This window comes from Carya illinoinensis, chromosome 1 (assembly GCF_018687715.1).
Source record: "Carya illinoinensis cultivar Pawnee chromosome 1, C.illinoinensisPawnee_v1, whole genome shotgun sequence".
NCBI lineage: Eukaryota > Viridiplantae > Streptophyta > Magnoliopsida > Fagales > Juglandaceae > Carya > Carya illinoinensis.
The window spans coordinates 57,904,043-57,919,335 of NC_056752.1; the positions used below are offsets into that span (position 1 = coordinate 57,904,043).

Consider the following 15,293-nt stretch of genomic DNA (forward strand, 5'->3'; position numbering starts at 1 on the left):
AATCAACTGATTGTTGTTTGCAGAAGCGTATGTCAACAAGTGAACTATGAATCGAAAGGAGAAGATGGGGCAGGGGATAGGGTTCGACGTTGAAGGGACAAAGAAGAAAAATAGCGGGTTCGAAGTGATTGCCCGACGTTCATCGGGTCTGATTGATTCAGAACCGACTTTAGATGTAAACCGACTTTATCAGATTGGATCTACAAGGGTTGCACGGGTTGATTGGCCCATCGGGCCTTTTGCACAGGCCTACTAACAATCATTACAACTATGTGCAACAAGGTATTGGCCAATCTTGTTTAAAAAAAAATTCTATTTGCACTCTGGTATGGAGAATGCACTCTCGAGATCACTGACATGACATAATTTGATTTGTAAAAGTATATTAAATTTTAAATCTTGTAAATTAAATCTTATCATATAGATGGTCCAAATGGTGTGTCTTCTATATCGACTTGTAAGTAAAAAGTTTTTTTTTTTTTTTTTTAAATGTTATATGGGTTTTAGCAAAAATTTTTAGATGTTAATTTCTTTTCATTTTGTATTTGAATGTTATGAACTTAATTAACAAAAAAAATATACACAACTAACTTTTCTTCTAAAAAAAAAAAATCAAAATTTAAGACAAAAATTGAAAAGGGAAATTAGGTCAGAAAAAGGCAAAAAAGTTATCAAATATTATGCACAAAAGCATGAGTAGATGTAGGCGATCATAGGCTTCATAGCTTAACCACTTAAATATTTTATTTCATCGTATCAAAGTCCAAAACTAGAACAAAAAACTCATAATTCCCTCAATCACCTAGTATCTTTGTTTCTTGTCTTGTGTCGCCAAAACGCTCGCAATGCATCTTTTATTCAACAACAGTTTTCATATTCTAATTTCTATTCAAACTTTTCTCATAACCGAACCCACACAGCTACCACTTATCTTTCCAATTCTTCAAACCTCAAATTCACTGCTCCCAAAGCCACCGTCACAGCAACCTGAGTAATCTATATAGAACAAGCCTTAAAAAGAGGTTTCAATTCAAGCCCATTCAATTTGAATCAGGCAGAAATCAAACCAATTTTAACATATTTTTTAAAATCGATCACATAATTGATTTAGTTGACCAATTCAGTGTGATTCAGACCCATTTTAATTGATTCCAACTAATTCAAAATTCTATTTATTTTTTAAATTTTATTTGATAAACATTTTTTTTTTAATTCTTAGATGAAAATTTTATTAAACTACACATATTATCTTTTTTGTCATTATATTTAATGAGAGTGGTAGAAAAAATGAAAGATAAAACATAGTGTTTTTTACTTCATTTAGTTGAACAGAAAAAATAGGAGATGAATGATTATTTTATATTAAATTTGTAGTGATGCACAAAATACTAATATTGTGATGTACTTGTAACTTATTGGGGGTATTTTATCTTCTTCGTATACGAGAATATTTGATGCAAGAAAATGTGATTGAGGTTAAATAAACAAATAATATGCTTATTGAAAGTTAATTTGAAACAATTTAGATTTACATCTTATTTTTATTGCAACCAGTCAATAAATTCATATTTTAGGATCCGTTTGAATAGTTAGAATATTTCAGTATATTGGTGAAAAGTAATAAAATAGTTTAAATTAAAAATTTTAATAGATTTTAAAAAAGAAAAAAAAAAGGAAGAGCCATGTAGCACAAGATCTGTCTGACAAGAATAATTTTTTTTTTTTTAAATTTATTTTTCTTTCATTTTTGTTATAACCTTAAACGATTTTTTTTTTTAAATCACAATATCATTAAAAAAATTCCTTAATCACTAAGTTAAAAAAATAAAAATTATCGGAACCCAACTGTCGGTAGGAGTAGATTTATTCGAAAAAAATTATAAAGTTAAAAAAATGTATGAATATTATTTTTTAATATTAATTTTTTTTTTGAAAACTTTGAAAAAATTATATTGTTTTTTATGTTTTGTTTGAAAGTTTAAAAAAGTTGTAATGATTAAATGAAAATATTAAAAATTTGAAATTGAAAAATCTCTTATATTTGAGTGATATTTGAGAAAGATATATATGAGAATAGTAATGTTGCCAAACAGACTTTTATTCATAATACTAAATGATTGAATTGTATTATCTATGACTTTTATATATTTTATTAGCACTGAAATAACAATTCAAAATTTTCATGAACATCCGATCCAATTTGTTACATCATCTGATTCTTTGAATTGGTTATTCTCCTATTCAAACCCGATTGTGTAATCGCCACTTGGTTGGAAGGAGTCTCATCGCCCCTCTATTTCCTTGTATTAATTTTGTGAAACTAGCGAGTCACGTCTTTGGTCTCCAACATTGTGTCATCATTGTTAATCCGTTTAATCATAGCACCGACCTTGGCATTTCCTGCAAGTATCTCAAAGTGTTTTTATATAGAAAAATTTTATACACCACACTACTATTATATTTTTATCTTATTATATAAGATGTAACATATTTATCATCATTAAATAATATTTTAACAGATAATTTTTTATCATTCAATAATGATAAATGTATTGCATCTTACATAGTGAAATGAGAGTCTAGTTATATCATTAATTTTTTTTAAATGATGCTTTTCCTTATCGGTTCGGCTGCGAGAGGCTACTATATTCACCACTAAAGCTACGACTACTCTTTATTAGTTTCAATGATCACAATCCAAAACATCAGTCCCATTAATAGGAAAACACAAGCTATAATTGAGATTCCAATCTTCCGAGTTGTTAGAATAAAAATTTGTAATTTCTATTAACTTAGACAATGGGTAAGTTAACATGATATCAAAACAGAAATGACGATTTTATGATCGAGCTTCAAGTCAACACTTCAGTCCTTATTTCAAGTAAATATTCCTCATGAATATTCATCACACTAGATTATTATCTCGATTCAATTATCTCTAATATCAAATACATATAATAAGTTTGAATATTCATTACACAAGATCGATCTTAGCCTACCCCCCAAATATACAAATTTAGATAGAAATCTGGGTGAATATCTACATATACAACAATCAAAGCCTTTCGTGTCTACTTCTACAATATAATCCAGAGCGAACACGTGAATCTTGTTTTAACCAGAACAAAACACGTAGTATAGAAATCAACTAATGTTGTTCGTTTCTCAGAATGCTCAATGCTTCAGCCTCCAGGCAATGGATAAAGCATATTGCTTCTGGCGAATTCCCCACTCCTACCACACATTCTCCTAGATAATACTCCTTGAACGCCATGATTGCCATCCAGTACAGACCAATTGGAGAATCACTCCCTTCTATGAACAACATATCGCCCTTCTATAGGCTTAACTCATGGCCTGCTCACTAAATACTAAACAATAGCCCTCATTTCCCTGACCTCGTGCATTTTTTCGTTGGAGACTATAGGCTTACTCCATACCAGACGGCCTCGAGCCAGTTATGACCTCGCTGGGTGAGGAATAACCCATGAGACGATGAAGTGGTGAGCTTGACATTGGCTTGATTTCAGAGGATAATTTCTCTGCTTTGGACATGTTGGAGGAAAGCCCAGCTGGATCAAACGTTTCCACTGAATTCTTATACTTGTTTTGTGGCCGTTTCCCAATAGACTCCTTCCTTTCATGCACAGGTTTGGAAGGATCAGATAACATGTTTCTTTGATCTGCAATTCCTGGGATGGCATGAGAGGACGTGAAGGGAACAGGATCTCCTTCAGTGGAGCCGCTTTTACAGTATGAGAGTCCATAATCATCTGAGCATGACACCGGATCAGCATACGGAGAAGCATTGGCGTGAGATGCTGAAACCAATCTCCTATTACCATCATCACTATAGTCGCCAACCTCACTTGGTGGAGGGACACAAAAAGCATTCAGTGCATGTGGTACTAAATGAGTTCTGTTTTGAAGTGAAAATTTGAGCAGCTCTGAACAAGCACCACACCTTAGCCAATGAAATCTCTTTCTAAAGAGAAGAAAATCTGCAGGTATCTGCAGAGGGCTCAAGCAATTATAGCAAGATATGATAGGGGCTCCACCTGCAATGGGTCGGAAATGTTGTTTAGCCGAATGACGTTTCTTCACCTCACGGTCTCTATGCCTCTGTTCTTCAGATTTCACATCACGACTGCACATAGGAAAATCAGAGTCCGCATACCCGTGGGGACTTGAAGGACAAGAGCGGTAGGAAGGATTGTAACATTTGTGACCAGGATGGAGTCCACATAAATCTTGATTATTGCCAAGAATGGATTGAGGAGGCAACTGTACCGAGCATTGCCAGTCTTGGGGATGGCAATGAAGACAAGAGTGATGAACTCCATGTCTACTACTTGTTGCCTCTCCTGAGAAACGTACACATGAGAAATTGCGCTGCTCAAGCCAGTTGCCTCCAGACTTGCCTCTTCTGGGAAACCTAGGATAATTTAACTCATTATAGAGTTCCCCCACAGGTGCCTCATGATCATTGTAAGTTGAAATATGATTTTCCTTCCAAGTGTTAACCCTTCCATCAGCTTTTCCATTTAGATAGCATCTTCTGTTAAGTTCATCCTGCAATTCAGAAACGATTCTCAATAATTTCAACTTGTCCTGTTCAAGGTAATCAGACTTGTCTGATGATTGAAAGCTGCTGTTGCGATGAAACTGATTATGCACTTGATTTGAGGGGCCACCAATCTCATAGCCAGCGAGGGAACCCCTTCCATAGAAAGGTACCCTGGATGGATAATTTTCTCTATCACGTCTCCTCCAGTTTCGGACTGGGTGGCCATGCAATTTGGGTTCCAGCAATTCATCTTGATCCCACTTGCCACATCTATTGGCTGAATGCTTCTTAGTGGATGAAAGAATTCCATCTTCTTTAAGATAAGGATGGCAATTCATCAAGCTGTCCACCAGAAATTTGTCCTTTCTGTTCCTTTCTTCAGAACGAACAAAGTTCGCAACCTTACAAGTACTTCTAGATAAATGTCTAGGTCGTTCAGGGAATTGATCATCTGTACCATCATAAGAGGAGACACTTCCCTCATATGCATAATAACTTATGGTAGTTGGCGATTTAGAGATATCTAGAAGTCCACCACTGAGCTCAGAGCTGGGGTTGGCAAACTCTCTGGTTTCTAACGTATCTGTGGACCTTACACGGTCAAACACATGAACATTTTTCTGAGGTTGCTCAAGCTGTTCGTTAGGAGAAGATGTAGGAGTATCTGATGAAATGCTTTCCCTAGCTGCCATATGATGAGTAACAATTGAAGTACTTCCCATTGTAGCCACTTTATTGTTAGTATTTGAAATTTTGATATTAGAATCACCTTCATTAATATCCACTTCTGAGTTTGCTCCTGCCAACAGTAAGCCACCATCATTTGCCTTTACCTCTAAATTTGATCCTACTATCGGTAATGACTCTGCATTCTCAGGAGGTGCAAGGTCAGTTGCCAAACACTCTTCAATGGAATCCTCAGGTTGTTTGATAGTGCTGTCACAAGATTCAGTTGCATCATCTTCATTGCCTTGGTCATTGTTTGATAAGTGTATTATACCTCCAAGCTGCTCACCATTGCAATCCCGTAACTGGCATCGATCCCACTCCTTGTTTTGACCTTCATTCAACAAATTTATACCTTCAAGATGCTCACTGCGGCAATACCCTGATTGTCTGGGATCCCCCACATTGTTTTGGTCCAAAGAACATTCTCCAGTGGAAGGAACAGTATCTGTATGCATAGAGCTGCCAGATTCTTTATCTTCAGTAACAAGATCCAATGCATTTGTCTGAGGATTATCCGTTTCATTTAAGCCAGATTTTGTGATTTTCACATCATTTGGTTGATTCTTTGCTGCATGCCGGAAGGGGATTGAAAAAAACCAATATTAAACTTAGTGGCAATACAGCTAAGCAATATTATGTACAACGCAGAAAAATGAGTAAGCCATGGCATATAACCTACAGATAGTAAGGCTGTGGTCCATCGCAAGGAAACAGTCATAGTAAGGGGTCCAAACAATGGGGAACAACCCACCATTTTATTCTTTTACATTGGTAGATACGCTAACTCAAGGAGAGCAACAACTATCTGTCAGCTTATTTTGATTTGAAAAAATAATCAAGAAATGGTACATGACGTTGAGATGGAGGGGGCTATAATCATCTTAAGCCCGCACCATTGAGTTTTAGAAATTTCCTGAAATTGAATACTTCAAGACCTGATGTCAACACCCCGCAAGTCAACCATAAATTAATTCGTATTCACGGAGTTTATCCAACTAGTTCTGATTTCTTTTGGATTATTACCTTGAAGAATTGTGCCACATCCACCACACTTGTACACAGGATGGTCCGGCAACTCGGGAAGAAGCTGCCGACATTTAGGGCATCTAACTAGTCGGAGCTTAGTAGTCAACCCACTGGTCATCTTGGTCGACATATGTGGTCGCGATCAACTAGGGATTGGGCTTCTAAAACCCACTTCGACAGAACATTAATGATCAAAACCCAGATTCATCCATAAAAGGTTTTGTTGAAAACAAGGAGGCCATTCTGTCTGCATTCAGATAGAAACAAAGATAGACAAGCATGAGATAGATGTATAAAAGACAGAATTCATAGTCGCAATTTGCATGTGAACTCATGAAGGGATTCAGCGAGGTTGAATAAAAATAAAATGGAATGCTATTGCTACTGAAACGGGAATTATGAATCAGCGAGTTGGAAAATGCCTGCTCAAGGCTATAAGAAGCTACGGAGCATCAGAAATTAACGTGGTACAATAAACACGAAGAGATTATTGGAAAAACTAGCTAACTGTATAATCTACTCTGCATATTAAAGAAACAAAAATTGGGCAAGAAAAAGGTTAGAAGAGGAATGCTTGTCTAGCTGTATGGAATCCCTGGGGAATGAAAGGATAGGTGAAACAGGAGGGGTGGCAATTTCCTCCAACCGGAATACTTGCTCTGCTAGCGGATCAGAAAGATTTTTATGGAATGTCCTACTCCTGCCCGAGCTTTCCGATCAATCAATCCCCTACTTCAGGGCATGAAAGAGAGTACAAGATTGGAGAGGATAGGTAACAAAGAAAAGCAGCGGAGATCGGGTCCAATTATAGTCGCAGGCGCTTCGGGGACAAAAAACATACCTTTGAGATTGGAAGATGGATATATTAGATCCAAAGAGAGAGAGAGAGAGTTCCCACAATATATGTGTGTGTGTGTGTGTGTGTGTAAGGGTCCAAGGGAGGTGAGGAGTAGAACGCAGATTAGAGATGGGGAAATGGAAATTAAAAGGAACCTGTGAGGAAATTCAGAGAATTGGAAAGAACTCTATTCTCTGCCGCAAAGTTCACGACTTCCTTTTCAATCAACTCCTCTGTCAGTTCATTCTTCTTCTTCCACACTTATGTTTCGTGTGTAGACAGCTTTTACAGTCAAAGCTGATTTTTCAAAACTAAAGAGAGAAACAAGACGAAGAACAAGAGCTGTCTAAGGTCTTTTGCACTGTATTTTGTCTGACTTTGACCAACAGGATCGCGGAAGCGAGGCGCCGGTGCCATTCAAAACGGAATTACGTGTCATCCTACGGGGACATACACTGTCTCTTCGGGGTATGGGTTACCTGGATAGGTGAGGTCCACCTGGAGCAGCAAAAGGGCCAGAATACAGTCAAATTTGAATAGAGAAAAAAATCAGTTTGAATCGGATTAATTGATCTGGTTTTAATTGGTTCCATTTAAGATCAGTTTTATGATTTTACAAATAAGATAAAATCCGATTTTAGCTCTAGAATTTTCGACCTCGGACCGAATTGGGTTGGACTGGTTTGTGTTTTTATATATAAAATATATATATTAATTATATTTTTAAATTTAATAAATTTCTAATAAATTCTTTTTCATCTTTTGATAAATACATAATATATTAATAATATTAATATATATTAGTATATTAATTACATTTTATTTTAATTAATTGATATATATTAATATATTAATGTATATTAATATTAATATTATATTAAATCACTATAATTTATAATTAATAATATAATTATACTAAAACTAAAAAATTAGATTGAAATCGATAAAATTGAAAGTACTAAGAATTGTATAAAACGAGACCAGATCACTTACACCTTATAAAATTTTAGGAAAAATTTAATTATAAATATAATTATATATTAATATGTGTATTAATTTAATATAATTAATTAAAAAATAGATTTTATTAAAAATAATATTAATTTAAATTTTAAATATAACAAAATTAATATTTATATACACGTAACATTATTTATATATAACAAAACTCAAAATTTTAATATGTGGTGGACTTTCTGGACTTACGGTAGGTGCACATCCATTCTCTCGTCTCTTTTCTCCCCTCAGCTCTCTCTCAAACCCGAGATCAGCAAATGGACTTTAGTCTGTTTTCATCGCTCTCAAGCTCCATCTCTACTCTCTTGAGTGCTCTCTCTCCTCAAGCATTCTGACATTTCACAAAAGTTTAATATTTATCTTTTTCTTTGCTCTTTAGTAATATCTCTCTCTCTCTCTCTCTCTCTCTCTCACACAAATCATTTTTCAGAAAAAAAAGAAGTTGTAAATCGGCCTGCGAAGATGGGTTCGAAGATGAAGTCTGTCCAGATGGAATCTGTTGAAGGAGACGAAGATGGGATCTGTCGAGATGGGATTTGTGGGATCTATCGAGATGGGTAAAATTGAAGGAGACGAACATGACATTTTTGAGTCTGATTTTGTTGTCTTTAAATTTCTGTTTGGATGCTAAGAAAGTGTATTTCTGTTTGGATGGTGAGAAAATGTGGAATCTTGAGTTTGATTTTTGTTTTCTTATTTCCACCAACCCTTAGATTCGAAAACTGTCACTCTAATTTATCAAGTTTTAATTTGCACCTATGTGAGGGAGAGATCATATTCTAGAGGGAGAGAGAGACAGTTACGGACGGAGGGGGGAGAGCAAGTGATGGAGTGGTGGGAGGGAGACAGGGGGAAACAGGCAGAGCTGTAAAAAAAATATGTTCACCTGTGTGCGAGCGTAAATTGTATTTTGTTACAACTCCTACGTGGCAGCTTGTGATTTGCACGTGTAATAATGAGAATAAACACTCAATAGGCTTGGAGGCTCTCTCATTTGAATAAGGATATTGGAGTTTGATAAGAAGTTTATTAGTTTAAATTTCATTCGAATATGAATAAAATTTCAATATTTTTGTTCGTACTTGACTATTTAATAATTAATATAGTTTGAATTCGATTCAAACTCAATTAAAAATAAACGAACGAGTCGAGTTTGAATAGCTTGAGCTCGAGTTTCATTTTTTTTTAAAAAATCTTATTCTAATTCGTTTATTAATATAAAAAAAATTAACAAAAAATTATAACCGTTTAACCATTCAACTAAATAGTTTTGATTAAATAATTCTTATGATATTAATTTTAAAGTAAATTAACTCATAGTTATAAATTTTTAAAAAATAATACATAATATAAATTTAATAAACTAAACTATTGAATATATATAGATAACATAACAAATCAAAAGTTCTAATTCTATAATATATTATTATTAAATATAAGTTATGAATATATTATAGTATACATTACTAAATATTATATTTTATAAAAATAATTGTACAGATTATCCTATACACACTTTGGAAACATAATAAATATATTAAACAAGGTAAATTATAAATAAATTAATAATATATAATTAAGTATATAAAATATATAACTAACATATAATAAATATAACACATACATATATAATATAGATTAGGAGTTTCAAAATGAGGTCAAACGAATTAAGTCGAGCTTATATAAATTTTATTTATGAGCTAAAATTAAGTTAAGGAGTTTATACGAATTTTGCTTGTTTAATATTTGAATTAATATTAATATTTATAAACATCTCATTTATTATATGAGTCATGTTTTTAAGTCGAATATATAAAAACTGAATTCGAGTTGTTTACAAGCTATTTTGTTCATTTATAACCCTAGGCACTCTCATGAAATGGTAATGAGTATAACAGAGAGACTTTCTACAATATTTACTTTGTGCAAAAATTCTTACTGATGAGTAAACTATTTTTTTCATCAGTAAACAAAGGAAATGCAACGTTACGTGATGAATAAATTATTTTACAGATAAGTAAAATATTTTGCACCAAGTCCGTGCAAATCTTGTGTAAAGCCCTCATGGACTTATCACTATTCTTTATGAAAAACCGATAAAACCTATCCCAAAATTTTCAAAAATAATTTAGGCATGGGCTCATTTATTCATGAACACAAAATGGAGGGCAACTTAATCACTGTTCATGTGTGAATAGTAATTAATTTTGCCTTGAATTTGTGTTTTAGTGTAAATTTCAAACTTCGATCTTTGACTTTGACCAAAGTCAAAGGCCAAGTTGAGTTTCGACTCTGAATAGGAGTGGATTCTAATTTTGATTGGAGTTGTTGGATTTGGAGCATCGGAGCCCAACTCGGAGCTAGGCTCTTCTTCTTGTTTTTCTTTTTTCCTTCCAATTTTCTTACCACTTTACCACCATCCAAACAATATCAATGACAAGATCAAGGTATGGATTGAAAAGGTTTTCTCAGCATCCAAACGACATCAAGGGATGGATCTAAAAGAAAGTTTCGCGATAGAGATGACATTCAGAGTGGGTGGAGACGAGATAAAAAAGAAAGTTTCGCACGAGAGAAAACGAAGTTGCTGTTGAAAAAAAAATCTTTTCTCTTTATTAAGGTAAATATTACAGATATGTCACAGCTCCAATCAAAGTAATAAATATTACAGATGGTTCAATTGACCGGTTCAAAGCCCGACTTGTGGCAAAAAGATTTAATCAGAGGCCTGATCTGGATTACTAAGAGATTTTTAGTCCCGTGGTCAAACCTGTTACAATTAGAACTAGGGGTGTAACCGGTCCGGTTCGGTCCGGTTTTAGACAAAATCTAGGACCGAACCGGTAGGTACCGGTTTTACATTTTTCAAAACCGATTACGCACCGATTACCCTCCTAAACCGGTATTCCGGTTTCCGGTCCGGTTCGGTCCAGTTTTCCGGTTTTAATAAAATATATATTTATTATAAAAAAAAATCTGTTTATAAAAAAAAAAAAAAACTGCTATGTCAAAAAATTCTACTTAAAAAAAAAAACTACTATATAAAAAGACTGTTATGCAAAAAAAAAGTGCTATGTAAAAAATTTATGCTATTAGTATAGCTTTGGTATGGCTTTATATAAATTATATGCTAATATATATAATTTATATTTATCTACTAATGTCTTATGTACTTATAAAAAAAAATATAAAGAGTTTTAAGTGTATTAGACCATTAAAATTTAGTAATAATATTTGAGTGATTTTCTTTCTTTTTAGGTTCTTACTTCTTATGAATCTATAATAAAATGTTATTAATAAATAATATATATTTATAATATTATATATTTAAAACATATGATCAATTAAATTTTCATATTTGAGATTAAATTTTTATTTTATAAATTAAAATAACACTATCTTATATATAATTATAATTTATATTATTATATATTATGTATAAAAAATTATATATAATATAAAATATATAACATATAACATTAAATAAATAAAAAAATACACATATTAAATAGTACCGGTCCGGTCTAAAAATGGCCGGAACCGAAACCGGACCGGTTCCGGCCGGTTTTTCATTTTATGAAACTGGTTCCGGACCGGACCGGTTCAAAACCGACACAACCGGTCCGGTCTGGTCCGGTCCGGGCCGGTTTTCTGGTTTACCAGTTAAAATTTACACCCCTAATTAGAACTGTCTTATCTATTGCTGTAATGCAGGGATGGTCACTCAGACAATTAGATATCAACAATGCCTTTTTAAATGGGCATCTTACTGAGAAAGTTTTTATGAAACAGCCTCCAGGCTTTCGGGACTCAGACAAACCCGAGTATGTCTGTTGCCTTAATAAGGCGATATACGGACTAAAACAAGCACCTCGTGCTTGGTTTTCAGCTCTTAAACATGCCATGCTTGATTTTGGTTTTTTGAATGCCAAGTCTGACTCATCTCTATTTGTGTATCATCGTGATTCTGTTCTTACTGCTTAGTGTATGTTGATGACTTGGTAATTACTGGAAACGATTCAAAACTTGTGGAACAAATAGTTGATCAGCTTGGTAAAAAATTCTCACTCAAAGATTTGGGATCTCTAAACTTCTTTCTCGGCATAGAAGTCATTCCCACACAAGATGGCCTCTTTCTAAGTCAACACAAATACATCTGAGAGCTACTTGAGCGAAAAAGCATGGACGGTGCCAAAGATGTCACTACCCCTCTGTCAACATTAGCTTGCTTAAAGCTTGATGATGGCACTACTTCATTTGATGCTACTGAATATAGAAAAGTTATTGGCGGGCTGCAATATCTCTCCTTGACAAGGCCTGACATCAGCTTTGCAGTAAACAAGCTCTCTCAGTTCATGCATTCTCCAACTACCACTCACTGGACAGCTACTAAGAGATTGTTACGATATCTGAAAAACACAATTTTTCATGGCATCTTCATTCGAAAAGCAGCTCATCCATCTCTCTTATGCTTCTCAGATTCGAACTGGGCGGGTAGTTTGGACAACAGGAGTTCAACTTCAGCTTATTTAGTTATGCTTGGTTCCACACCTATCTCATGGAGCTCAAAAAAACAACGTTCGATTGCTCGTTCTTCTACCGAGGCCGAATATCGTGCATTAGCAACAGCTGCTGCTGAGTGTATGTGGATTCTTTCCCTTCTTCAAGAACTGAAGTTTCCAATCACCACTCCTCCACTCCTGTTATGTGATAATTTGGGAGCCACTCAACTTAGCTTCAACCCGGTTCAACACTCGTGGATGAAACATATCCAAATTGATCTACACTTTGTTCGTGACTTGGTTCAGAAAAATGTGCTCACTGTCCGTCATGTTCATACAAACGATCAACTTGCTGATTTATTGACCAAGCCACTCTCACGGCAACGAACAGATCATCTCAAGAACAAGATCGGTCTTACTGACGGAAGTCTGTTCTTGCGGGGGCGTATTAAGGTAAATATTACAGATCTGTCACAGCTCCAATCAAAGCAATAAATTAGCAGAAAATTAGTTTAGCAGTAAATCAAGGAGTGTATTTTGTTGTCAGTTTTTATTATCTGTGTAAATGCTTTATTTCCATAAACAACATTTGTATATTTCCATAGATAGATCGGCAAAGCTTGTACTTAAAAATAGAATGTGAATAACAGAAGTGTGTGGCAAATCAAACCAAAAGCAGTGTGCTTCCTCTTTACTCTTTATCAAGGCTTTCCCTTGATATTGTTTGTTGATAGGCTTTGTTGAAACGAAGCTGCTGTTGAGAATGTCCTTAGAGATGGAAACGGCGAGGAAGAGATTGAGCTAAGGTGAGTAGAACGAAATGGGGGTGAGGGTTACTGAAAAAAAAATGATGAATATATATGAAAAGAAAAACGGCATCATTTAAGAAAGTAAAAAAAAGAAAAAAAGAAAAAAGAGAAATCAGTGTTGTGAACTTGTGGGGCTCGAATGCATATCTAGGGTTTAAAAGTTTATACCCCAAATGTTAGGCTATTTAGCCATCTATTACATATATTACAACATAAAATAAATGAAGTATATTAATCAAAGTCGGAGTCGGAATCGGTGTTACAGAGTCTTGTCAAATTCTAAACCCCGACTATTTTTCACTCTCAAACTCCAAATTCTGAATTTTTTGACTTTGTCGATGTCAAAGTCAAAACAAATATCAGTCAGAGTCAAAATCACCGGAGTTTTTAACCACCCCTAGTGTATATATGTCATAGCTCCAAACTTAATTCTCAAACTTTTTCTTCTCATCTTCATGTCTATCCATATTTAAATTATAAGAGAGATAACATAGACTCTATAGTATTTATTGAACATTTAATTTTACTCAAGATATATACTTGATCAGCTATAAGTATTTTGTGTTTATCTCTCTTTCCATCTAACATTTAGAATTTGGTTAGGAACTATATGATATTCAAGTATTTCTTATAAATAGTAACTCAACTTTCGCACGAGCATGCACTTACTCTCTTCTACGCATTTCATTCAAAGAAAAAAAGATCAAGATATATAATGATGTAGACCAACAAATTGGTCTTCACTCATCCCTCGATTTTTGAAAGACCCAAAATGAGAATCTATTAAATTGTCCTTGCCACCATTAGAGACAATGGTTGGTTGTGTTGTGTTGTAGTTCGATGTTTTGAGCTGTAATTTGATGGAGAGATGTGTTTTCTCATTCTCAAGATCTTCAGCTAAAAAAGTTATAACATAGTTAGATAGGTAACATCATTCGACCTGAGTAAATGGTGGCTATAATTCCTCATGAGTAATTCTGTTGGCACGTAGTGGTCCTGCACCGGAAGTATTGAGATGGGGTAGGTCAAGTCTAATAGATTTGGGGTTGTTGATTCTATTGACGTAGCGTGTGGCGTGTACAGTCACCGGAGACTACGAACTGCGAGAGCACGCAATGGTGAAGCCACATACATATGAGTGGGTGCAATTCATATGACTTGGAACAATTGCACCCACTGGATTTTTGGAAAACCATTTAAATGTATATGTGATTTATAAAATTGTGAAATTTCTTTAAAATTGCACCCAATATAACTATTTTTAGGATCAAATATGAGAATTATTTTTATAGTTGCATAAAAAATAAATAAATAAATTCCGTGGGGTTAATTATGAGAACTTTGTTAAATTTTAAACAAATAAAATCAGGGAATTTATTGTACTTAAAACTAACCCCAATATGTTCAAAAAGTGATGTCACTCCCAAAATATAATAGTTCGTTTATTCGTTATTCCCATAAAAACAATCCCAACTCAAAATCAGAGCACAACCATTGAAGTCAAACATAACCGATTCTTGGTTTATTTACAATTGGGAGCACTAGGGTACAAGAGTCAAAAGTTAAATGAAACAAGGGTGTGAAATTGGTTGGATTTTGCCCACGATTAATATCATATCAGGAATTAAGAAGACGATGAGTTGTGCAATCAATCCATGGTCCATCGGAAACACAGAGTACCTAATTTATCTGAATTTGGCGTGTATAAGAGTTGAGGATACGAAATGGGTCTGATCAACCCCCAATAAGTTACTGCCATTGTCAAGAAATAATCTCAACAGGATATCGACTACCATTTCAGTTCC

The 15,293-nt window shown here is 34.3% G+C and overlaps 1 protein-coding gene and 1 long non-coding RNA gene across 3 annotated transcripts; one reads left to right on the forward strand and one right to left on the reverse strand.

Annotated features, from left to right (window-relative positions):
• Window positions 1-2,872: 2,872 nt before the first annotated feature.
• On the reverse strand, window positions 2,873-7,537 carry LOC122292907 (protein ENHANCED DISEASE RESISTANCE 4). Of its 2 annotated transcripts, none has more exons than XM_043101469.1 (3): window positions 7,316-7,537; window positions 6,320-6,569; window positions 2,873-5,864 (listed from the first exon to the last, which is right to left on the reverse strand). In XM_043101469.1, the coding sequence occupies exons 2-3, from the start codon at window positions 6,450-6,452 to the stop codon at window positions 3,430-3,432; spliced, it is 2,568 nt and encodes an 855-aa protein (XP_042957403.1). In that variant the 5' UTR covers window positions 6,453-6,569; window positions 7,316-7,537; the 3' UTR covers window positions 2,873-3,429. The 2 variants fall into 2 exon arrangements, with proteins under 2 accessions (XP_042957403.1, XP_042957410.1); XM_043101476.1 differs by lacking the exon at window positions 7,316-7,537 and adding an exon at window positions 7,164-7,309.
• A 784-nt stretch (window positions 7,538-8,321) lies between these two features.
• LOC122303838 lies at window positions 8,322-8,868 on the forward strand. The gene is made up of 2 exons (XR_006240835.1): window positions 8,322-8,367; window positions 8,608-8,868. It is a non-coding gene; the product is annotated as an uncharacterized LOC122303838 (long non-coding RNA).
• Window positions 8,869-15,293: the final 6,425 nt, after the last annotated feature.

Excerpts from the sequence above, each read along its gene's own strand:
- LOC122292907 (XM_043101469.1), bottom strand. The coding sequence starts at position 6,452 with ATGTCGACCAAGATGACCAGTGGGTTGACTACTAAGCTCCGACTAGTT. Across the intron at positions 5,865-6,319 it reads ATGTGGCACAATTCTTCAAG|CAAAGAATCAACCAAATGAT; the intron begins GTAATAATCCAA and ends TCCGGCATGCAG.